Source organism: Anser anser (genome assembly GCF_964211835.1).
Source record: "Anser anser genome assembly, chromosome: 1".
Taxonomy (NCBI): Eukaryota; Metazoa; Chordata; class Aves; order Anseriformes; family Anatidae; genus Anser; species Anser anser.
In genome coordinates this window covers 105,818,915-105,837,035 of record NC_139720.1, presented here as the reverse complement: position 1 = coordinate 105,837,035, position 18,121 = coordinate 105,818,915, and the positions used below count along the sequence as shown (strand labels likewise).

At 37.6% G+C, this 18,121-nt stretch overlaps 1 protein-coding gene across 4 annotated transcripts in view; it reads right to left on the bottom strand.

The window, feature by feature from the left end:
* USP25 (ubiquitin specific peptidase 25) overlaps positions 1–18,121 on the bottom strand; it is a 92,670-nt gene that overhangs the window by 48,224 nt on the left and 26,325 nt on the right. For 3 of the 4 annotated variants that reach the window (XM_083821044.1, XM_083821045.1, XM_083821046.1), the window contains 2 exons: positions 12,840–12,963; positions 6,797–6,959 (listed from right to left, as the gene is read on the bottom strand). In XM_083821044.1, coding sequence (XP_083677170.1) covers positions 6,797–6,959; positions 12,840–12,963 — 287 coding nt within the window. The remainder of the gene's footprint in view (positions 1–6,796; positions 6,960–12,839; positions 12,964–18,121) is intronic. The other variant, XM_083821047.1, reaches the window with a different exon arrangement.

The window sequence follows — 18,121 nt, the reverse complement described above, 5'->3', positions numbered from 1 at the left end:
AAAATGAGTAGAATACCAGAAATGGTATTAGGGACCCTGAAATTAAAAGTTCAAGAGCAGCCACGGAGAATTATAAGGCTAGCTTGTTAATTCTTTGTTCTGAAAGCTACGCACTTTCAGGGAGAGACAAAAAAAAAAAAAAAAAAAAAGTCTTGGCTCTCAGTGACTGACCAGGCTCCTACAGACTAACATAGAAAAGAGTATGGAGACACCAAACCCCATCTGTCCTGTTAGGATAATGCATTTGCTTGAGTGGGGAACTACTATCCAGATAAGCACTCAGGAAGTCGTGAGTCCCAGATAAACACTGCGTCTAGTACTTTAGGTATGGGACTTGGAGGCAGAAATAGAACAGCATTTACAGTGCAATTTTCATGTGATCCCATACACACTCTTTCTTCCTTCCATCAGAACGTGTCTTAGTGCGCTGACTGGATGGCATTCACTGAATGGCCAGCTACTCGCACTCCCTCCCATGACACCTTTTTCAAGGGGTAAACATTGCTTACACACGACTAAAATCCTACTTCAACCTCAGAAAGATAATCTTGCACGATGTTTAAAAGACCTTGCAGACAACATGCACAAGTAACAAACCTACAAACGATTCCAAGAGGCTCAGTAGTGCACGTGCCCTGTGAGTTACATGCATTCTGCAAACACTGAATTCATGCTCAGTATGACAAAGAAGAGACAGTTGACAGGCTTAATAAATGTATTATTAATAAACCCTTTGCAGACTCAGGGTTCAGACTATAAACTCTTATAACTAAATGTGAGGTTACCTTTTTACAAAGGAACCACTGAAATCTAAAAGAAAAAAAGAAGTAGTATATTCGTGTTTTGTTTCTTTAAAGACCTCGATATCTTAGGATCTATTTCAAGTTCAGATATATGCAGTTAGAATAATGAGAATTAAAACAAACAATTCTAGAAATCAACTAAAACCTTAAGATTTAGAGATCCCTCTATAAAAGTTAATCTACCTACACAGAAGCAAAAGCATGTATGGGTGAACTCCTTTCAGAAATTTGGGTTTATTGAAAGCTCAAAAGGAGGGGAAAACCGTTAAGAGACTTGATAAGTTTCTTTGCAGAAAAGGAAGAAGTGAACATGCTTTAATACAGTTTGTTTTGACATATATTCTTGGGGACTCCTTTCTAAACTCAAGCTATTATCAAGTCAAAAGTCTTCAACAGCAGGACAGGTTTTGAAAGTTATATTAAGGAAAAATATTGTTAATTCTAGTGATACTGAATGTAATTGCTGAAAACAAATCTTTGTTCTGGAGCTATCTGAAGAAAGACTTCCTTCTTCCCCTACAAAAGGGGGTATGACTTCCCTGTGTTTATGCACAAATAGAGATTAAAGGGCAAGATTTATATTTCTAGACATGTTTGAATCACGTTAGTGGTTGCTGTCACTCACTACAAATGTATTTTAAGGAATTTCATGCTCTTAATGTAAATACAACAAAGCCATTGATGATGGCATTTGACTAAGTCAGCTAATTGGTAGCTATAAAAAAACATATACATTGCATAAGGAAACTGTCAAAATGTCAAAAGGATACTTTTTAAACCAGCACGCCTTAAATAGAAAGAATTTTTTTTTCCTTTCTCTGCAATTTAGTTTTTAGATTATATTACACAATATATCATTGTGACTGACGTTAGTTAACATTTAGATATTGTTGACCTATGTGATGTGTCAAGTTTCAAAAGACTCCTAAAGAAAGCTTGAAAATACTTCTACATAGTCAATGCAACCCAAGGAGTCAATCTGCCCTGTGGATAAATAAATATGGTATTAGCTAATGCTCTAAATTAACATGCATTAAATTTCCTGGGGTGTTGGTTTGAAACATAAGTCTTTCTGGCTGGCAGACAATATTAATAACCTAAATTTTCAACCAACTGAAGTTATAAATCTTTCAGTGGTTTACTTGAATTACATTCTATAGACCTAAATACAGAAGGTTAACTATCTTTTAGGGTCAAAACATTATAATTCCAAATGCCACATATTTTCACATAATATGGGTGATGACCATAAGAACTAGCTAGTCCTCTTTATAATCCTCTTTCAAAGTATAAAGTTGCATGCTGGGTATAAATAACATGAGATCATAGGTCTAGCATTTTTACATTCCCTAGCCCCTGTCCTTATCTCTATGATTAATGAAGTAAAATTCAAATTCCCTTGAAAACATTTATTAAAGAATTTGCAGTCCTTATGAATTAAAAAAAATATATATTTTACAGAAATACAAATACACCTAAAATCAGTAGTCCTGACATTTGGAACTGTTATGGAATGTAAAAATCTGATTTCACAACAGAGAAGGTAAAATGCCAAGTCATATTAGCTCTACAAAGAGCTTTATGGAGATAAAATGTTCCTCTATACTGGCACCAAGAAAACGTTTCTGCTATTGGAAAAAGATCTACGCATGTGAGGGAACAGGGGAAGGAAGAGAGGAACAAGGAAAACTTCAAAAGATCTCAGAAAATTCAAACTTATTCAAACATGATAGCTTAGTACATGCTTAGAGGCCCAAGAAGATGAAACACCTCCCTTAGGTGGCAAGGGAGGTGGTATGGAGAACAAATACAGAAATGTTTCCATTCCATTATCTGAAGTATTACCTGCACCTAAGTAAATCCTGCCTTAAAAAAAAAAAAAAAAAAAGTACAACAGCAATCCAATTTATATAACCTACTGGGATTTCAGAATGATTTCTGAAGAAGTAATTCAATAAAAAATGTTAACAATGCAGCCGTGAGGTAAGATTGAAGATCCACGCACAGATAAAAGGGTAACTAAAAAGAGAAGGAGGGCAGGAGTAAGTAGTCTGGTCCAATATGAAGGTAGGTTACTGCAAATTCACTTAGTCCATGCTGCAGTCTATGCTGGTGAGCATATTCTGAAAGAATCTAGAAAAGGGATCAAGTATCAAGATGACCAAGCCTGCTCAGTACAGAGACACGCAATGTGGTAAAAACAAGAGCTGGCAATGATGAACTGACAGAAGGATCATGTAGCACTGAGTGATTATATAGTAAGATAGTAAATTTCAACACGGGTAAATGTACAGTGAGGTACGTGGTGGAAAACAATCCTAAAATTCATAGAAAATGATGGGCTGCAACCTATAATTATTCAAGTAAGACTTTGAATTTTTGACAGATAGTTCCATGAAAACATCTAGTCAATGCAAGTAGTCAAAAACAGAATAAAATAATTAAGAAAGGATGACAATGTAACGGAAAACATTACTATAGAATCATAGGGTAATTCAGCTCAGATGGGACTGATGGACATCTAACCTCCTGCTCTAAGCAGGGTCACCTGTGAGATGAGCCCAGCTGCTCAGTGCTTTGTCCAGGCAGCTCCTGAAAGCCTCTGAGGTTCATCAGAGCCTGCACAGCCTCTCTGGGCAGCCTCCTCCACTGCCTGCCTGTCCTTATGGGCAAAGTGCTCCTTAAATCTAGACCGAATCTCTCTTACCTATACTTAAACCCATTCTCTATCACAGATCCATAGAATGGTTTGGGTTGGAAGGGACCTTAAAGATCATCCAGTCCCACCCCACCTGCCATGGACAGGGACACCTCCCACCAGACCAGGTTGCTCAAAGCCCCATCCAGCCTGGCCTTGAACACTTCCAGGGATGGGGCATCCACGGCTTCTCTGGGCAACCTGTTCCAATGCCTCACCACCCTCATAGTAAACAATTTCTCCCAAATATCTAATCTAAATCTACCCTTTTTTAGTCTAAAACAATTATCCCTTGTCCTATCACTACAGTCCCTGATAGAGACTCTCCCCATCTTTCTTATAGCCCCCCTTTATGTACTGAAAGGCTGCAATGAGGTCTCCCCAGAGCCTTTTCTTCTCTAGGCTAACCTCCCCCCTCCCCCCCCCCAGCCCTCTCAGCCTTTCTTCATGGGAAGAGAGGCTCTCCAGCACTCTCATCATTTTTGTGGCCCTTCTCTGTACTTGTTCCAACAGGTCCATGTATCACTTGTGCTAGGAGCCCGAGAACTGAATGCAGTGCTCCAGGTGGGATCTCACTAAGGCACTGTAGGGAGAGATTCTTCACCTCCTTCAACCTGCTGGTCACACTTCTTTTGATGCAGCCCAGGATACAATTTCTGGGCTACCAGAGCACATTGCTGGCCTATGTCAAGTATTTCATCCACCAGTAACCCAAGTCCTTCTCTACAGGACTGCTCTCAATTCATTCATCACCGAGACTATACTGATGTGTGGGATTGACCCAAACCAGGTGCAGGACCTTGCAATTGGCCTTGTTGAATTTCATGAGGTCCTCCCAACATGCATTGCTGTGCAAAGCCTGGCTCCAACTTCTCAGTAATCAGCTGAGTCCAACCATCCCATAGCTCTGCAGGTTGACACTTTGGCCTTTCTCCAGTTATCAGAAGCCTCTCCGATTCTCAGTGAACTTTTAGAGATGACAGACAGCAGCCTTGCTAGGACTTGGCCCTCTTCTCTCAGCTCCACTGGATGGAGGAGCTCAGTGGGCCCCATGGACTTAATATGGGCCCAGTTGCCTCCAGTAACCACTGACTCAAGCCTCACCCACAGCTCAGAGCTCCTCTCCCACAGGGGAAGCACAGGGGTCTGGGAGACCTTGTTTCTGAAGACTGAGGCAGAGCAGGCACTAAGTACCTCAACCTCATATGAACCTGCTACCACAAAATCACCTGCTCTGTTCAGCACCAGACCCAGGTTCTTCTTCTTTGGCTTTTTATTACCAGTATAGGAACAAAAGCTCTTCTTATTACATAGGCATCCTCTGCAAGCATTAACCCCACGTGAGTTTTCACTTTCCTAACACCATCCTTTCATGCCTGGACAACACTTCCAAATTCCTCCTGAGTAGTCCACCTCTACTTACAGATCTTCCTTGCCTTTAAAGAAGGTTTTCTTCACATCCTGATCCAGGTCAGGTGGTCTATAACAGACTAAACAGTGTCATCTTTATGAGCCTCTCCTCTGATCCTGACCAACAAACTCTCATCTTAACAAATTCATCACCCCACATGAACACTGCATACATTTGAACTGCTTTTTCACAATGTTCTGCCTCATTATCCCTGCTTTCTTTCCTGAAAAGCCTTTATCTGTCCATTGCACCACTCCATAAACTCATTACTCACCCACACCTTAAAAACTTTCCTGGTTCTTCAACTAAAAAGCTACTAGAGCTAGAAAAGATCTGGAGGATGACAAGAAGGCTGATCAGAGGTTAGATCAGGTCCTATATAAGCAGCTACTCAGTAATCAGCTTGGAAAAAAGACACCACCAACTTGTAGAAAGAGAAACATGACAGAAGTCTCCAGAAATGTAACAGCAATCACCTTTTAACTGTCTTGTCAACCAGTTGACATGAAAGCTACCAGAAAAAGCTAGTGGGAGTCAGATTCAAAAACAAAACTGAGGTGATTTTTCACGCAACAGGAAGCAGAACTATGGAACCCCTACACGAAGGACCCTGTGAACAGAAGAAGATGGCAAGGTTCAAGGGAGATGAGGGCACAAAAGAGAAGTCTAGTGGGGATTACCAACTAAAGCTGCAAACAATCAAGAACCACCGCCCCAAGACAAAAGTACTTGAAAGCCTGGGAGTGTTTTTTAAACAGAGCAGTATCGTGTATACTTTGTATTTCTCTGCAAGCATCCATTTTTGGAAATTGTTAGGCAGAACATTGATCTACATGGACTTTGCCAAAGTATAACACCGATCATTATGGAAGTAACAATATTTTTTGTCTGAAGTTCTTCAGCCTGACAGTAATTTGCTGAAAATGGGTATTAAATATTTTATCCCTCTGAAAATTGCAGACTATGAAAAGTTGCAATATACTGAATTTGGTTCTTGTAAATAAATTTTAAAATCTATTTTAAAAAATCCTACCGTATTGCAGATTTAGCCACAGTTATCTGTGGGTTTGGATGATTTTGAAGGTAACTACAGAAACACATACAGATTTAACAATCACAACTAACAAACTTTTAAGGGATGGATTCATAATTATACAATGAGTGACTGATAGTAGAACATTAGATTCCACCAGACAAGTTGCAGTATCTGTACTCATCTTCCTACTAAATCTATCTTAAAAAAAAAGGTGGTTTCTAATTAAATGAAATAGGAATTCGACATATAGGTAGAGCTCAACAATTATTGTAAGTCAGCAATCAGCTGTATATATACAAACACAGCCTAAGAGCACACATACAGGCTGTAATAAGTAACATAGTCTAAAACAGATGCAACTTTATCCATATCTTTCACTTTCACCTTCATATCACCTTCACTTTCCTGCTTCTCAAGGTTTATTCTCTACCAGCCTTTACCTACATAGTCAGCCACTGCCTTCCAGTCATTTGCACATTTTTTTTAAATACAAAAAGTCTATTTCTCATCCCTAATCCAGTTTTCAAGTTTCTATGCATCCACAGTCATCACTGATGTCAGCATGAGCTGCAGGCACTCAGAATCATCAGAGACTCCTTGTCTTCAACAAGAAAAAGACACCATTTTGAAGCTTCACTTAGTTATGCTATAGTACTTTATAATCTTCAGATATATACACAAGCAAGTTAAGATTTGCAGTAAATAAAGTAACACTCAAATATGTCTCATTCAATGCCCTAAACTTCCAAGGAAAACAGACATCTTATCCACTTAAGATAACTTACCTTGCATTAAATAAAATTAAATAAAATGAAGAACATTCACAGCTAATGAAAGATGGTGCTTACCTGAATGACAGCACTGAACCAGCATGTGTTTCCAACATTCTTTAATCCTACTGGACAGTTGTCTTGCCGTTTTCGATCATAAGGGTTTGGAGAGTCACTCCATACCTCTGGATGCGTCCTCTTTAAACTTGCTTTATTTTCTGCAATACTGGCTTCTAGAACTCTTTGGGAATAGAAGGAAGGGGAAAAAAGTAAGCCAAAGAAAAAAAAGACATACTAAAACACTTTCAGATACTAAATCAGACATTTTAATTGCATCATTTGATAACTTATTGCTGCTGAACTCAGTTTTAAAGTGGATTTACATGCAATAATACATCTTCAAAAACAAGACGCCATTTTACAGTTAGTTATATTACAGTAACTCTGTTATCTTTTGGAAAATAATATCAGTGAGTGAGTGAACCTCCTATAAGAGCTATAAATATGATAACCATGTCTATAAGTCATTAATTATTTAAGAATTAGATTTAATACGATGGACAAGAAGAACTTTTAGGCAGCACTATTAGCTTAGCACTTCCATCTACAAATGCTTTCATTGGTATATAAAACACAAAGTCACCAATATTTATTTTACTGATAGGAAACAAAAGCTATCTAGGTAAATTTCAAAAATGGGCAAGCTTTTTTAATTTCCTTTTTTTTCATCTTATAACAAGGTACTAATTGCATTACGTAGCAACAGAACTTTATGAGCCACAGAAAGATATCTCCCCACAATTTTTAGAATGTCATCCAACAAGTTAATTGTATGCATCAATGACCTTACTCTTTGCAGGAAACTTTTCCTATGATATCTTTGCCAAACATCCATATTTCACATGACTTTATGGTCTGATAAGTGTTATGTTCCCAAGCTCAAGCTTCACTTACTACAGTATTTTTATGTCACATATCCTCAGCCTGGTGACAAAGCACACCTTAAAGGTAATTTGTGGTAGCTACATATTCTAAATAGAAAGGCAGAGATGGATACAGCCAGGTCATAAAGCAATGACTAACTAATAAGCTAAGTTGCCTGGCACGTGCACAACTGCTACCACCCCCAAACATCCAGTCCAACTATTATACAAAAGACTGAGCTGCTGTTGAACTTCTAAGTTCATCAAGCACAGCATTTCAGGAGCTGCATGACAAGCATCTAAATGGTTGGTCTATGCAGCTTGAAAGGTTGCCCCCTTAGGTTCACTAAACATTAAAGAGCAGGTTTAGGCTGGTCTATAAATGGAGTTCCTAAAGGACAAAATTTGAACACCTTATTCAAAATAAATAAATATTAAAAAAAAAAAAAAAACTCACAAAGTAGCAGGAAAAAAAAGCACACAATGTATTCACCAGTTTCCTCTTCTTTTTTTTTGTTTGTTTGATTTTGTTTTTTTTGTTGTTGTTGTTGTTTTGAACTATGCTTTTGTCAAATTAGCAAGGGATGCATTATAAGACATAACAAAATTATGAAGCTTTATGTGAACAGTACATCAAATGATTTGGGGAACATACTTATTTGTTATTGCTATGTATATTGGAAAAAAAGAAAAATTCAGAATTTAAGACCCTATTTGGTATAAACATCAACTCTGTATCAATAAAACTTGGCAGAATTTCAAACTTGGCATTTCCTTGGGACTAGTCAATTTCTGATATTTAGTTTTTGACAGATAAAGACCAAAATGTAAAGAATCACTTAGATTCTTCTCCCTTCTCCCTGACACAATCCTTCAAAAGTGTTAGAAGTACAGTGCATCTCTGCATTGAGAATAAAAGTGATTTGATGAGGACACTAAAATCAATTCAAAACAAATGTTATACTTATTTTAAACGATTTCTCTTTCAGGAAGATTTATCTAAACTCGTTTAAACTAAACTGGAGGGATCTTTAAAACTGACTGGAAGACTGACAGACTGAAATGAATTTAGAATAATTTTGTAACAGGACTACAGTACCCACTCCCTACTACTTTTGTTCCATGGAAACGAACTTTTTTTTCCCCCAACCTCAAGAATCTTTCAAGATATTTCAAGATTCAAGTTCAGAAAATACATATTCTCAAATCAAAAGTTTTACAGACCTCAAGAGTAAGGTCATTTACCAATTTAATTGCATAGTAAAATTTTTATTATATTTGTTTTTGTGTTTTTTTCTTTTTTTTTAAGCAATTGAGACATTTCCTCATTTCCAGCTCCACCTCAGATCAGTTTTCATGTCTGTATTGATTGATGTATTTGATTCTCAGAACTTAATGTTGTAAGTAAAAATAAGGAAAAAATCACGATTTGTCCTCAGAGAGAACATGCACACTCTGTATGCCGAATTCATTTTCAGCCACAATGATAGTTGTGATGCAAACTGAAAGAAAAGTGAGCACATTAAACTAGAATCTAGTGATCAGCTTAAAAGCTATATAAATGCATTTTCCAGTATATCAAGAATGCCTCTTCTGTTATAGTATAACATTCACTACAACTCAAACAACGAAGTCCTGATTTGCGATACTACCTTGACAAAGTATCTTGCCCATCCATGCGTTGTTCTTGAACAAAATGAGTATCTTTTCAGAAAGTTAGTACAAGAATTTAGCAATCCTGAATAAGCAGCTGAAATACCCTCTTCGTGACCATCAGAGCCCACAGCAGCTGTCACTAGCAGCAAAACCATCAGCTATGTGCAGTGCATGGCATGTCCCTAGCCTCATGCGTCCAAAGGCTTCCCCACCTCCAAGTTTTGGAATCTTGTTCAGAGGGTAACTTTTAAATGAGGGTTATTTAATGCCAGGCTTGGCAATGGGACTTGAAAGCAGTGTTTTATTTCTTGCAACAGCAAGCTGGGCATAGCTAAGCAGCTTTTCAGAGCTGCTTGCATGGGATTAACCAAAAAAAGAAAAAAAAAAAAGAGAGAAAAAAAATAAGGCAAAACGAGTCTGCAGCAAAAAAGTGCAGCCAAACTATTTTGAGGAAGCCCACTAAACATGCTGAAGAAAAGCCCCCTTTGGCAGTCTACTCAACAAAAAGAACAAGACAAGGTCTTTATACTGTGACTGCCTTATAGCTGGACAGCCTGGGGTAACGCCAACCCTACACCCCTCCCCAGTTTCACCTTTTCTCCACACAGACAATGCTTAACAACAGTGCAGAGTCCCCAACAGGTTCAATGACCATGTAAAAATAAATAAATAAAATGCCCAGGGGTTGTGCACTTCCTTATGCACTCATACTATGGGCTTTCATTTTAACATGGCCACTACTCTAGGTACAATGTTCCTGTCAGCTAATTTCTTCGTTCAGTCATTGTGCTAGTTTCCCTAGAGAAGCCCTATCTGGCCAGCCTCATTCTCATTCAATACATGAAATATTATATAGATGGGAGAAGATTTTTCATATTAGTAAATATACTGAACATACAAATTTCCCTTGGAGATTTAAAGAGGGAACAGTAAAAAGTTTTCAACATGCCACGTACAAGATGCTCAGTTTTGACAGTTGGACATTTCAGCTACGCTCCTCTTAATACTTACATAGTAATCAGATCTGTCCCCATTAAGCAGCACAAGGCAATTACATCCAGGAAGACAAATTCTACGTGCATTACAACATTAATTACACAAGTCAATAAATTCCATTAATGCTCCCTTGGAAATGTTAACAAAATCAGTGCAAGTTAGATTCCAAACTAGTATGAATACCTTCGGAAAAAATTACCTACAAACCAAAGATTATTTAAATATGCACAAGTCCTACATTATTAAAAATGCAAGATTCCATCCTCAATGTATTTATCTCTGAGTTCCTATTTGATTTCTGCTTCTTATTTAACTTAAAAAAAACAATAGTAAATGGGTGCAGCTTGACCTGTTTACAACCACACTGCTCTACTTGTTTTTAGAAGTCCTACACAGATACTGTGATTCCTATTGGAATGCCAACATTCTTCTACAGGGTGTTAACTACAAAATATTTTTTTAAATAGTCTGAAGTCCTGCCCTTCAAGAAACTGATTGAATGGCTCAGAGCAAGAATTCTGCATTTCCTGTATTTGTACAACTCAGACATAATTTGCCATCAACTCAGGGCGTATCTTGATATGTAACTGAGTTCATGTGATACCTCAACGCTGCCAAAATCCCAGGATTCTCAGTCTTCTCTGCCTCCATTCAAAAATGAAGTCCCATCCTTTTTCTTGTGCCACGACATGCTTTGGATCTGTTTTTGAATATTCTTGTATGGCTTTGGAGCTGGACTGGTGCAACAAATGCTCCAAAGAATACTACAGAAGATGTGTTATAGAGGGTTTGCCATATCCCCCTTGGTAGCAGCAAGCTCTTAAATTGGCCCATGCTGTTGTGTGTAATTTTGCCATCAAATATACCTAACAGTTTCATTGAAACAAAATACCAACATTTTTCTCTGTATATTACCAAACGGTGTTACATGCTCTTGTACATGTTACATATGGAAAGAAGTGGCACACTACTTCACTATCTTCTGCAACCAGAAAAAGTTACACCATAATTTATATCAAATATTTAGTTATGAGCTAAATGGGTAAGATTAAAACGAGCTTTTCAGTCTGAGAAGTGAAAAACAAAGGCTACAGGACAAACCTAGACCTTCAAGGCTCACAAGAAGCAAGTGCAGCAGAAGCAATTAAAAGCCTGAGGAGGAAAAAAAAAATGCGGGGGGGGGGGTCCTGACTCTGTTTTGAAGGACTCTGTCCTTCAAAAAGGAACACACAAGAGCTGAACTTCTGAACCAAAACTGGAGAGAACGTTTACAATAATCTTGAATACACACATATCCTGAGGTCTTGAGGTGGGGGGGTGGGGGGTGGGGGGAACTTAAAAATCTTCTTCCAATTATTAATAAGAATCTAAATCTCTCTCTCTCACCCCACCTTTCTTTCCTAAAATACATTATGCTGAACTAGATGTGTCTTTTTTTCCCCACAAAGACTGGGGGGGGCATGGGTGAGGGGGCACACTTTGTTGGAATGTTGATTCTCACAATTAGTACATTTGCTTTAATAAAGTAAAAAGAAAGTTACTGTGGATAAAGTAGCACTGGCCATATTCTTCAAATGGGACTTAAATGGATAAGCCATTACATCTGCCAAATACAGTGCACTGAGGAAAAGAATTAAAGAATTATTGAGATAAATCTCTCCCACCTAAAGTAATATATATATATATATTTTTTTTTTAATTTTTTTTTTTTTTTTTACAAGCAGGCAGTACTTCACCTTCCAATCCAAGGATCAAACCATTGCCCTTCTTCCCTGGAACAAGGCCAGTCACAGATGAAAAAAGCAAAACCGCTCCCACACAGCTCTACATCCAGGCTTATTTCAAGTCTCAAATGTTTCATAATTATATTTATATTTACATACAAATATACACTATACAAAGGTATTGTAAAATCTGATCAAGGTTAACTTACAGACTCTTATCACCCCCAAGCTGTGGAAGTTAAGTTCATAAAATTGTAAACCAATAAGTTAACTTCAAGCAATGTTTATAAGTCCTACATGTTAAATAGGTTTATTGTTAAATAGGTTATTACATACTTAATCAGCTAAAATATAGCAGCTGCTCTTAGTATACTCAAGTTATAGCATCACCACCCCCTCCCCCAGTCTCAGCCTTATCACAGAGGTAAGAAAATGTTACTGTAAAATGAGCAGTGTAAAAAAAAACCAGGATAAATAATTAGCTTTTTTTCTTTCATTGCTTTTTTACTTGATACAAAAGAGAAACTTTTAGTTTTAGGTCCTATTTAAATACGACCATATATCCTCTGTCTCTTTTCACTTCCTCAATATTTAAACAAATACATCAACATGAAACATACTATTAACTCCTAGCCCACACATAATAGACTATTTTCCAGTGTAGAACATACAATATATTAAAGCAACATCCTGAAGCCAGGCATATAAGTAGCACAAGTGAAAACAAACAAGTTATTCTTTGTTAAATTAAAAAGTAATAAAATGCAATACAGGCCAATCTCCAACTCTTTAATTTCTGCTTTATATAAGTTGTTTGTTTACCTGCTAATGGCTTGTTCCTCATCTGTTATTCCAGTCTCCCTGAATGCCCTGTTTGATTCCTCCAAACTCAAGGCAATTGCCCTCTGAAGATCATCTTTATCATCTCCAGTGAGATCAATCACATCTGAAAAGCAAAACTATCTTTCTCAAAATTAAAAGTGAAACAGAAGGAAAGGCAAGTCTTACTGTAGAGGAGACAGAACCCCCAAAGACTTCTAAGCTGCATTCAAGTCCATCCCTCTTGTGGCTTGCTCTCTTCCAACAACTAACTGTGCTAACTGATCCCTTCCATCTCGAAGCCAAATAAAACCTCAGCAGCTTGCTCTTGTTAAGATATGACAGCCAACAGTCTTCCTTGCTCCCCATGGTCTTATGTATCACAAAGCTATGGGATAAGTTTAAACATCTGTTGTTTCTGAAAGCCCTTTCAAAGAAATGCACCTAGGTGTATTACTTCAGCTACCACTGCTCCCAGGGTATGTGAGGAGGAAACAACCTTCTCTTAAATATGGTACCTGAACTGAGCACAGTTATTTTTTCCTTCTCATGGAAGAATATGTGTTGTGCTTTCCCAAAATAGAGGCAGAAGTCCCAAATTCAACAAGTGTTTCTGTACATGGGAACTTTTACACAGTTTCATTGCATGTGGGAGAGTTCCTTTCTTAACATAATTCTTTTTCCATTCTGTCTCTGTATTCATTGTCTGAACATACTTAAATTAAATTGCTGTCTGCCAAAAGTATCCCCTCTCAACAGGAAAATTAAGAAAGTAAATAGTGAAGTCAAAATAAGGATTCATACTTGGACAAGTAGGGAATGCTGGATGGGATACTAACCAGGTAATAAAATGAAAACGCTAGTCTTACTTGCTCTCCAGTCCTGATTATCTAAAGAATCAGATGCATCCTCTGCACATCTCCCTGTTTCCCAAGTGTGGCAACTGCTCGCTCTCCCCCACCTGAATAAAAAGGACCACTATCATCCACTGCACACCACTAAACCAGGTGTTCCCCAGGTGGGCTCTGACCCACTTCCCAGAGCAGTCAGGGCCGACAGGAAAGCCTGTCAGCTGTATGAGGCCTTCAGAAAAACCAAGGTCATTGGTCATCATGATTTCAACGGCCAAAAATCTCAATTTGCAAGTCAGCCAGACAGAAAGAGAAGGAAGGTGCAAAAGTGACTTTCAAGAGCAATGGCAGACAGATACACACACACAGAGCTGGTTTCCTTCTCTCTCCTCAAAGGCCAAAGTTTATGCGAAGAGCTATGGAAGGGATTACTCTCCAGCCTAGGCTTTGAATGTTAGAAGTTAAAAGGCTCCAGGAGGAAAAGAAACAAATTCAAACTTGACTTCTCACAAAAGGAGATGAACTCATTCCCAAAGAGCTTCTCTGTTTAGATTCCAGCTTTTCTCCTGGATGGGCTAACCTGCTGTAGAGACAGCTTACACTGTTCCCCTGAGCTTACTTGTCTCTGATGCTTCTCACAACGAACTCATGATACAAAAATCATTGCCATAACTATGTGTTAACAGAAAACAGAATGGCTCGTCCACACAAAAACCTGAAACTAAAGAGAAGTTGAAAAGGGAACTTTTCTGTTAACACTAGCATCTTCAAGAATTAGTTTTCAGCTAAGGCCTTTCTTCCCCCAGTGAGCTTCTAATGGAAGCACTCTTACCTGCAAAACAAACTGAAATCTGTCATGATCTGAAAGTATGAGAAAACACTATGACCACAAAAGCAGCACTTCATCATTTAATTATTGTGTTTTTTTTTACAGTCAGCTCAGATATTCAAGTGTGTCGAAAGGATACTTCAGCTCTAGATGCCTGAATTTCTCTTTCAAAAGTTGTACAGTAATTACAAGAACTGTCAGCAGAGGTCACACCCACAGGACTTTTGATATACAAGCTGTCATGTTGAGAACAATATAATTCAGGCTAAAATAATACCTCGACCTGGGTCACGTACAAGCACGGCTTTGTTCTACAATCTGTGAACAGGAACAAGGGTATAAGGGTCACAGCAGTGATAGTATCCTGTTACTACACATACTGCCTGTTACGCTCTAAAATGCATTGCTTATGTTGTATTTTCTACCCACTCGCAGGTAATCCCACAAAACTGGAGTCCAGTCCCACACTGGAGAGGACGTGTTTTTCTGAAAGGAGTAATGGTGGTCTCAACTGAACATAAAACAATCCTCTATCCATTAACCATACATGCTGCCGGTCAAGTATGAGATTACTCTGACCAACTACTTACAGAGGGGAAGATTACTTTAGCTAGTCTCTTTTAAGGGAAGAGTGATGAAACTCTCATAAAATGATAAAGAAGAAAGTTAGATGGGGAGTATTTTCCAGAAAACAATTCATAGCTGAAAATCATACGTTGAACAAAAGCTCCCACTGTCATACAAACCAACACAGAATATCAAGGTCAAATCCAACTCACACTTTCATTAAATTATTCAATTTCTTTGCATCTCTCCAGACCCTTGATCTTTGTTAACCTATTGCACTACCCTATGTGTTCAGAACTTTATTACCAGTGATTACATCATTTTAGTATTAAAACCCCAAATCCTTGACTTCCACTTCCTTTCAGAAAGCAAGTTAACAGAATAGTTTCTTTTGTCATGCAGGTATTAGAATAGGCATTATAACATTCTCTCTAGAAATGCTGTTTTTGCATACATATTGTTCCTGATTTGCACCAAAAAAAGGACAATATGGTGAAGACCTGCTGCCAGATACTACCACCACATGTGATCAGTGCAATTAATGTATATCACATAGGTTTCACCTACAATAACTTATGTCAGAAAAATAAACTTTGAAATATCTGATGATCACTGGTAAACTGTTCCATGTAAGCTCTTCATCTGTAGCAAATGTAAAATAAATTGTTTTGAGGATTTATACTAATGTATTTTAGTTCGTTTGCTGTACTTAGAGCATGTCTAAGATGTTCTTCAGCATTTCTGCTGATACAGTAACTCATTCAGCTGCCACAGCTCAGGTATGGCTTGAATCCTAAGCGTAAAGAGGAGATCTCAGCAGAAGTCCTAATAGAAGGGGAACAGTCTGAGACTAAACTCTTCTGTAATATAAATAAAACACATTTCAAAGAACAGCTTACATATCTGCATAGTTTGCATCCCTGTCAGCTGCTTATAGATTATACAAATGTAGTTATAATAACTGATATTCATGCAAGTTTGTTGTTGTTACTTAAATAGCCTTATGTATTGTAAATTCTTATGCAGGGATTTTTTTTAGTGAAAAGATGTCCAATTTTCAGCAGTTAACTTATGTGTGTAATCATTTTGATTTCTCATAGTTATTAATAAATTCAATCTTAGCATGTATTTTTAAATACTTATTTCAAGTGTGTAATGTTAACGCAAACCAATGGCAGTATCTATTCTATAATAACTAGCAGTGGAATTAATTTGTGTGCTGTTCTACTTAGGTTTCCTATCTGACCAACTGATTTCTGTGTTCAAGGAGTAAACTTGAAAAAAGCTGACTTCTATCCAAAGTATTTATCAGACATATATGCAAGTGTGCTGTGGTAGAGCTGAAGGTATACCTTTATTTCATAAAGGTATAAAGAAAAATGCCAAATTTATAGTCACCTAGCTTTTAACCTGACTTTGCTATATGGCTCTCATTTAGGCCAAAGAACACTTTAGTTCACAGTGGCTTATACTTATAAAGGTAGTACTCATTATAAATCACAATCTTCAAAAATGTAAACATGTTCTTAACTAAGCCGTGACTACAAAGCAAATGAAAAAAAGTTTGCTTCTGAAAACAATCTTTATGAAAGGAAAAATTGCCCATCCAAATAGTATGACTTAGTGCATTCATAATGTTTATTCAAACAAAGTTAGTATGCAGAATTAATAAGCTGTTTTACTTACAGCGGTGTTTTTGTTTCATAATGTTATTGTATAATAATGCACACTTCTTGTATATAAGGTCCAGAGTTAGATATCATTTGTAATTATCTTACAAGCAACTTTTAGTTGTATGTTGAAATTTGTGATAAATACACTAATACATGTAATAAATACACACATATACATTAATATATCTTCTTTTCTTATATACTTCTTATCAGTCTGTTTACTTAGGAATTACTTTGGTAATTGCCTAAGTCATCAAAGTAATTATTGTCTTGTCGACTTGTTACTTGTACCAGGACAAGGCAGAGAGTAAAATCTTCAAACTTACGTAGGCTGGTAATCTCAGCATGAGGGAAAGATCTGGAGTAGTAATTAAACCCAAGGACAAGCAATAAACAAACACTGTGATGCAACTGCTGGCACAGGGAGGGAAAAATGAAGGGGCAGGCCTACTGGGTTCAACAGACAGGTGCCAAGTATGGAAATCCAGCAGCAAGACTCCAATTTCAAAACATCAACATTATAAGAATAAAAAAAAAGTTGAGATTACATTATTTTTATTTATGACAAGCAGACCTAAGCAAGATGCTGTTTTCTATGGCCTATTCTGCAATGTTAAACATTGTGATGGACTCAGGCTCCCAAGTGAAGATTTAAGGAATTTATTTGGCTGTATATGCCAATTTCAGTTCAAACTGGATGGGGAAACAACACAGAGCATACCAGCAGGTGCTTAGCCAACCCAAACAGTTCTGGTGAAACCCACCTATTAACGAAATAGCTAACAAATATGAGGCACCAGCATCTCACAGTAAATTCCTAATCTCAGGTGCTCCCTCCATGCATGCTATCTGAGTAAGGATGATAGCATGTTGAAGTGATGATTCTCACACTGGCAAGGATTGGAAGGAGGGATGTAGCCATAGAACAAAGGAACAAGTGAATCAGTAAGATGAAAGGAGAGCCTCAAGGTACAAGAATCCTGACATTTTGAAGAAGAGACCCTGCCATATCAAGATGGAGACACTCCCAGGAACCTGGATAGAAGATGACACAAATGATCGCTGAAATAGAAGGAAATATCATGAAGAGGCATAGTGATATCCAAGCTGGGTAATGTGACAGAAGGAACTAGTATCAAATTTTGCTCACAGAAACAATAAAATGCATGGCTACAGAATGGGGCTGACCAGGACTCATACCAAGAAGGACCTAAGAGCTACAGCAGACCCACATTCAACTTGTAATTCACATCATCACAGTGTTGAAGAAAATATGAAGCGTTGCACTGAAGTATAGCGACAAAATAAAACACAGAGGTTTAGATAGATTAGGATTGTTTATGGATTTAAAAAAAAAACAACACA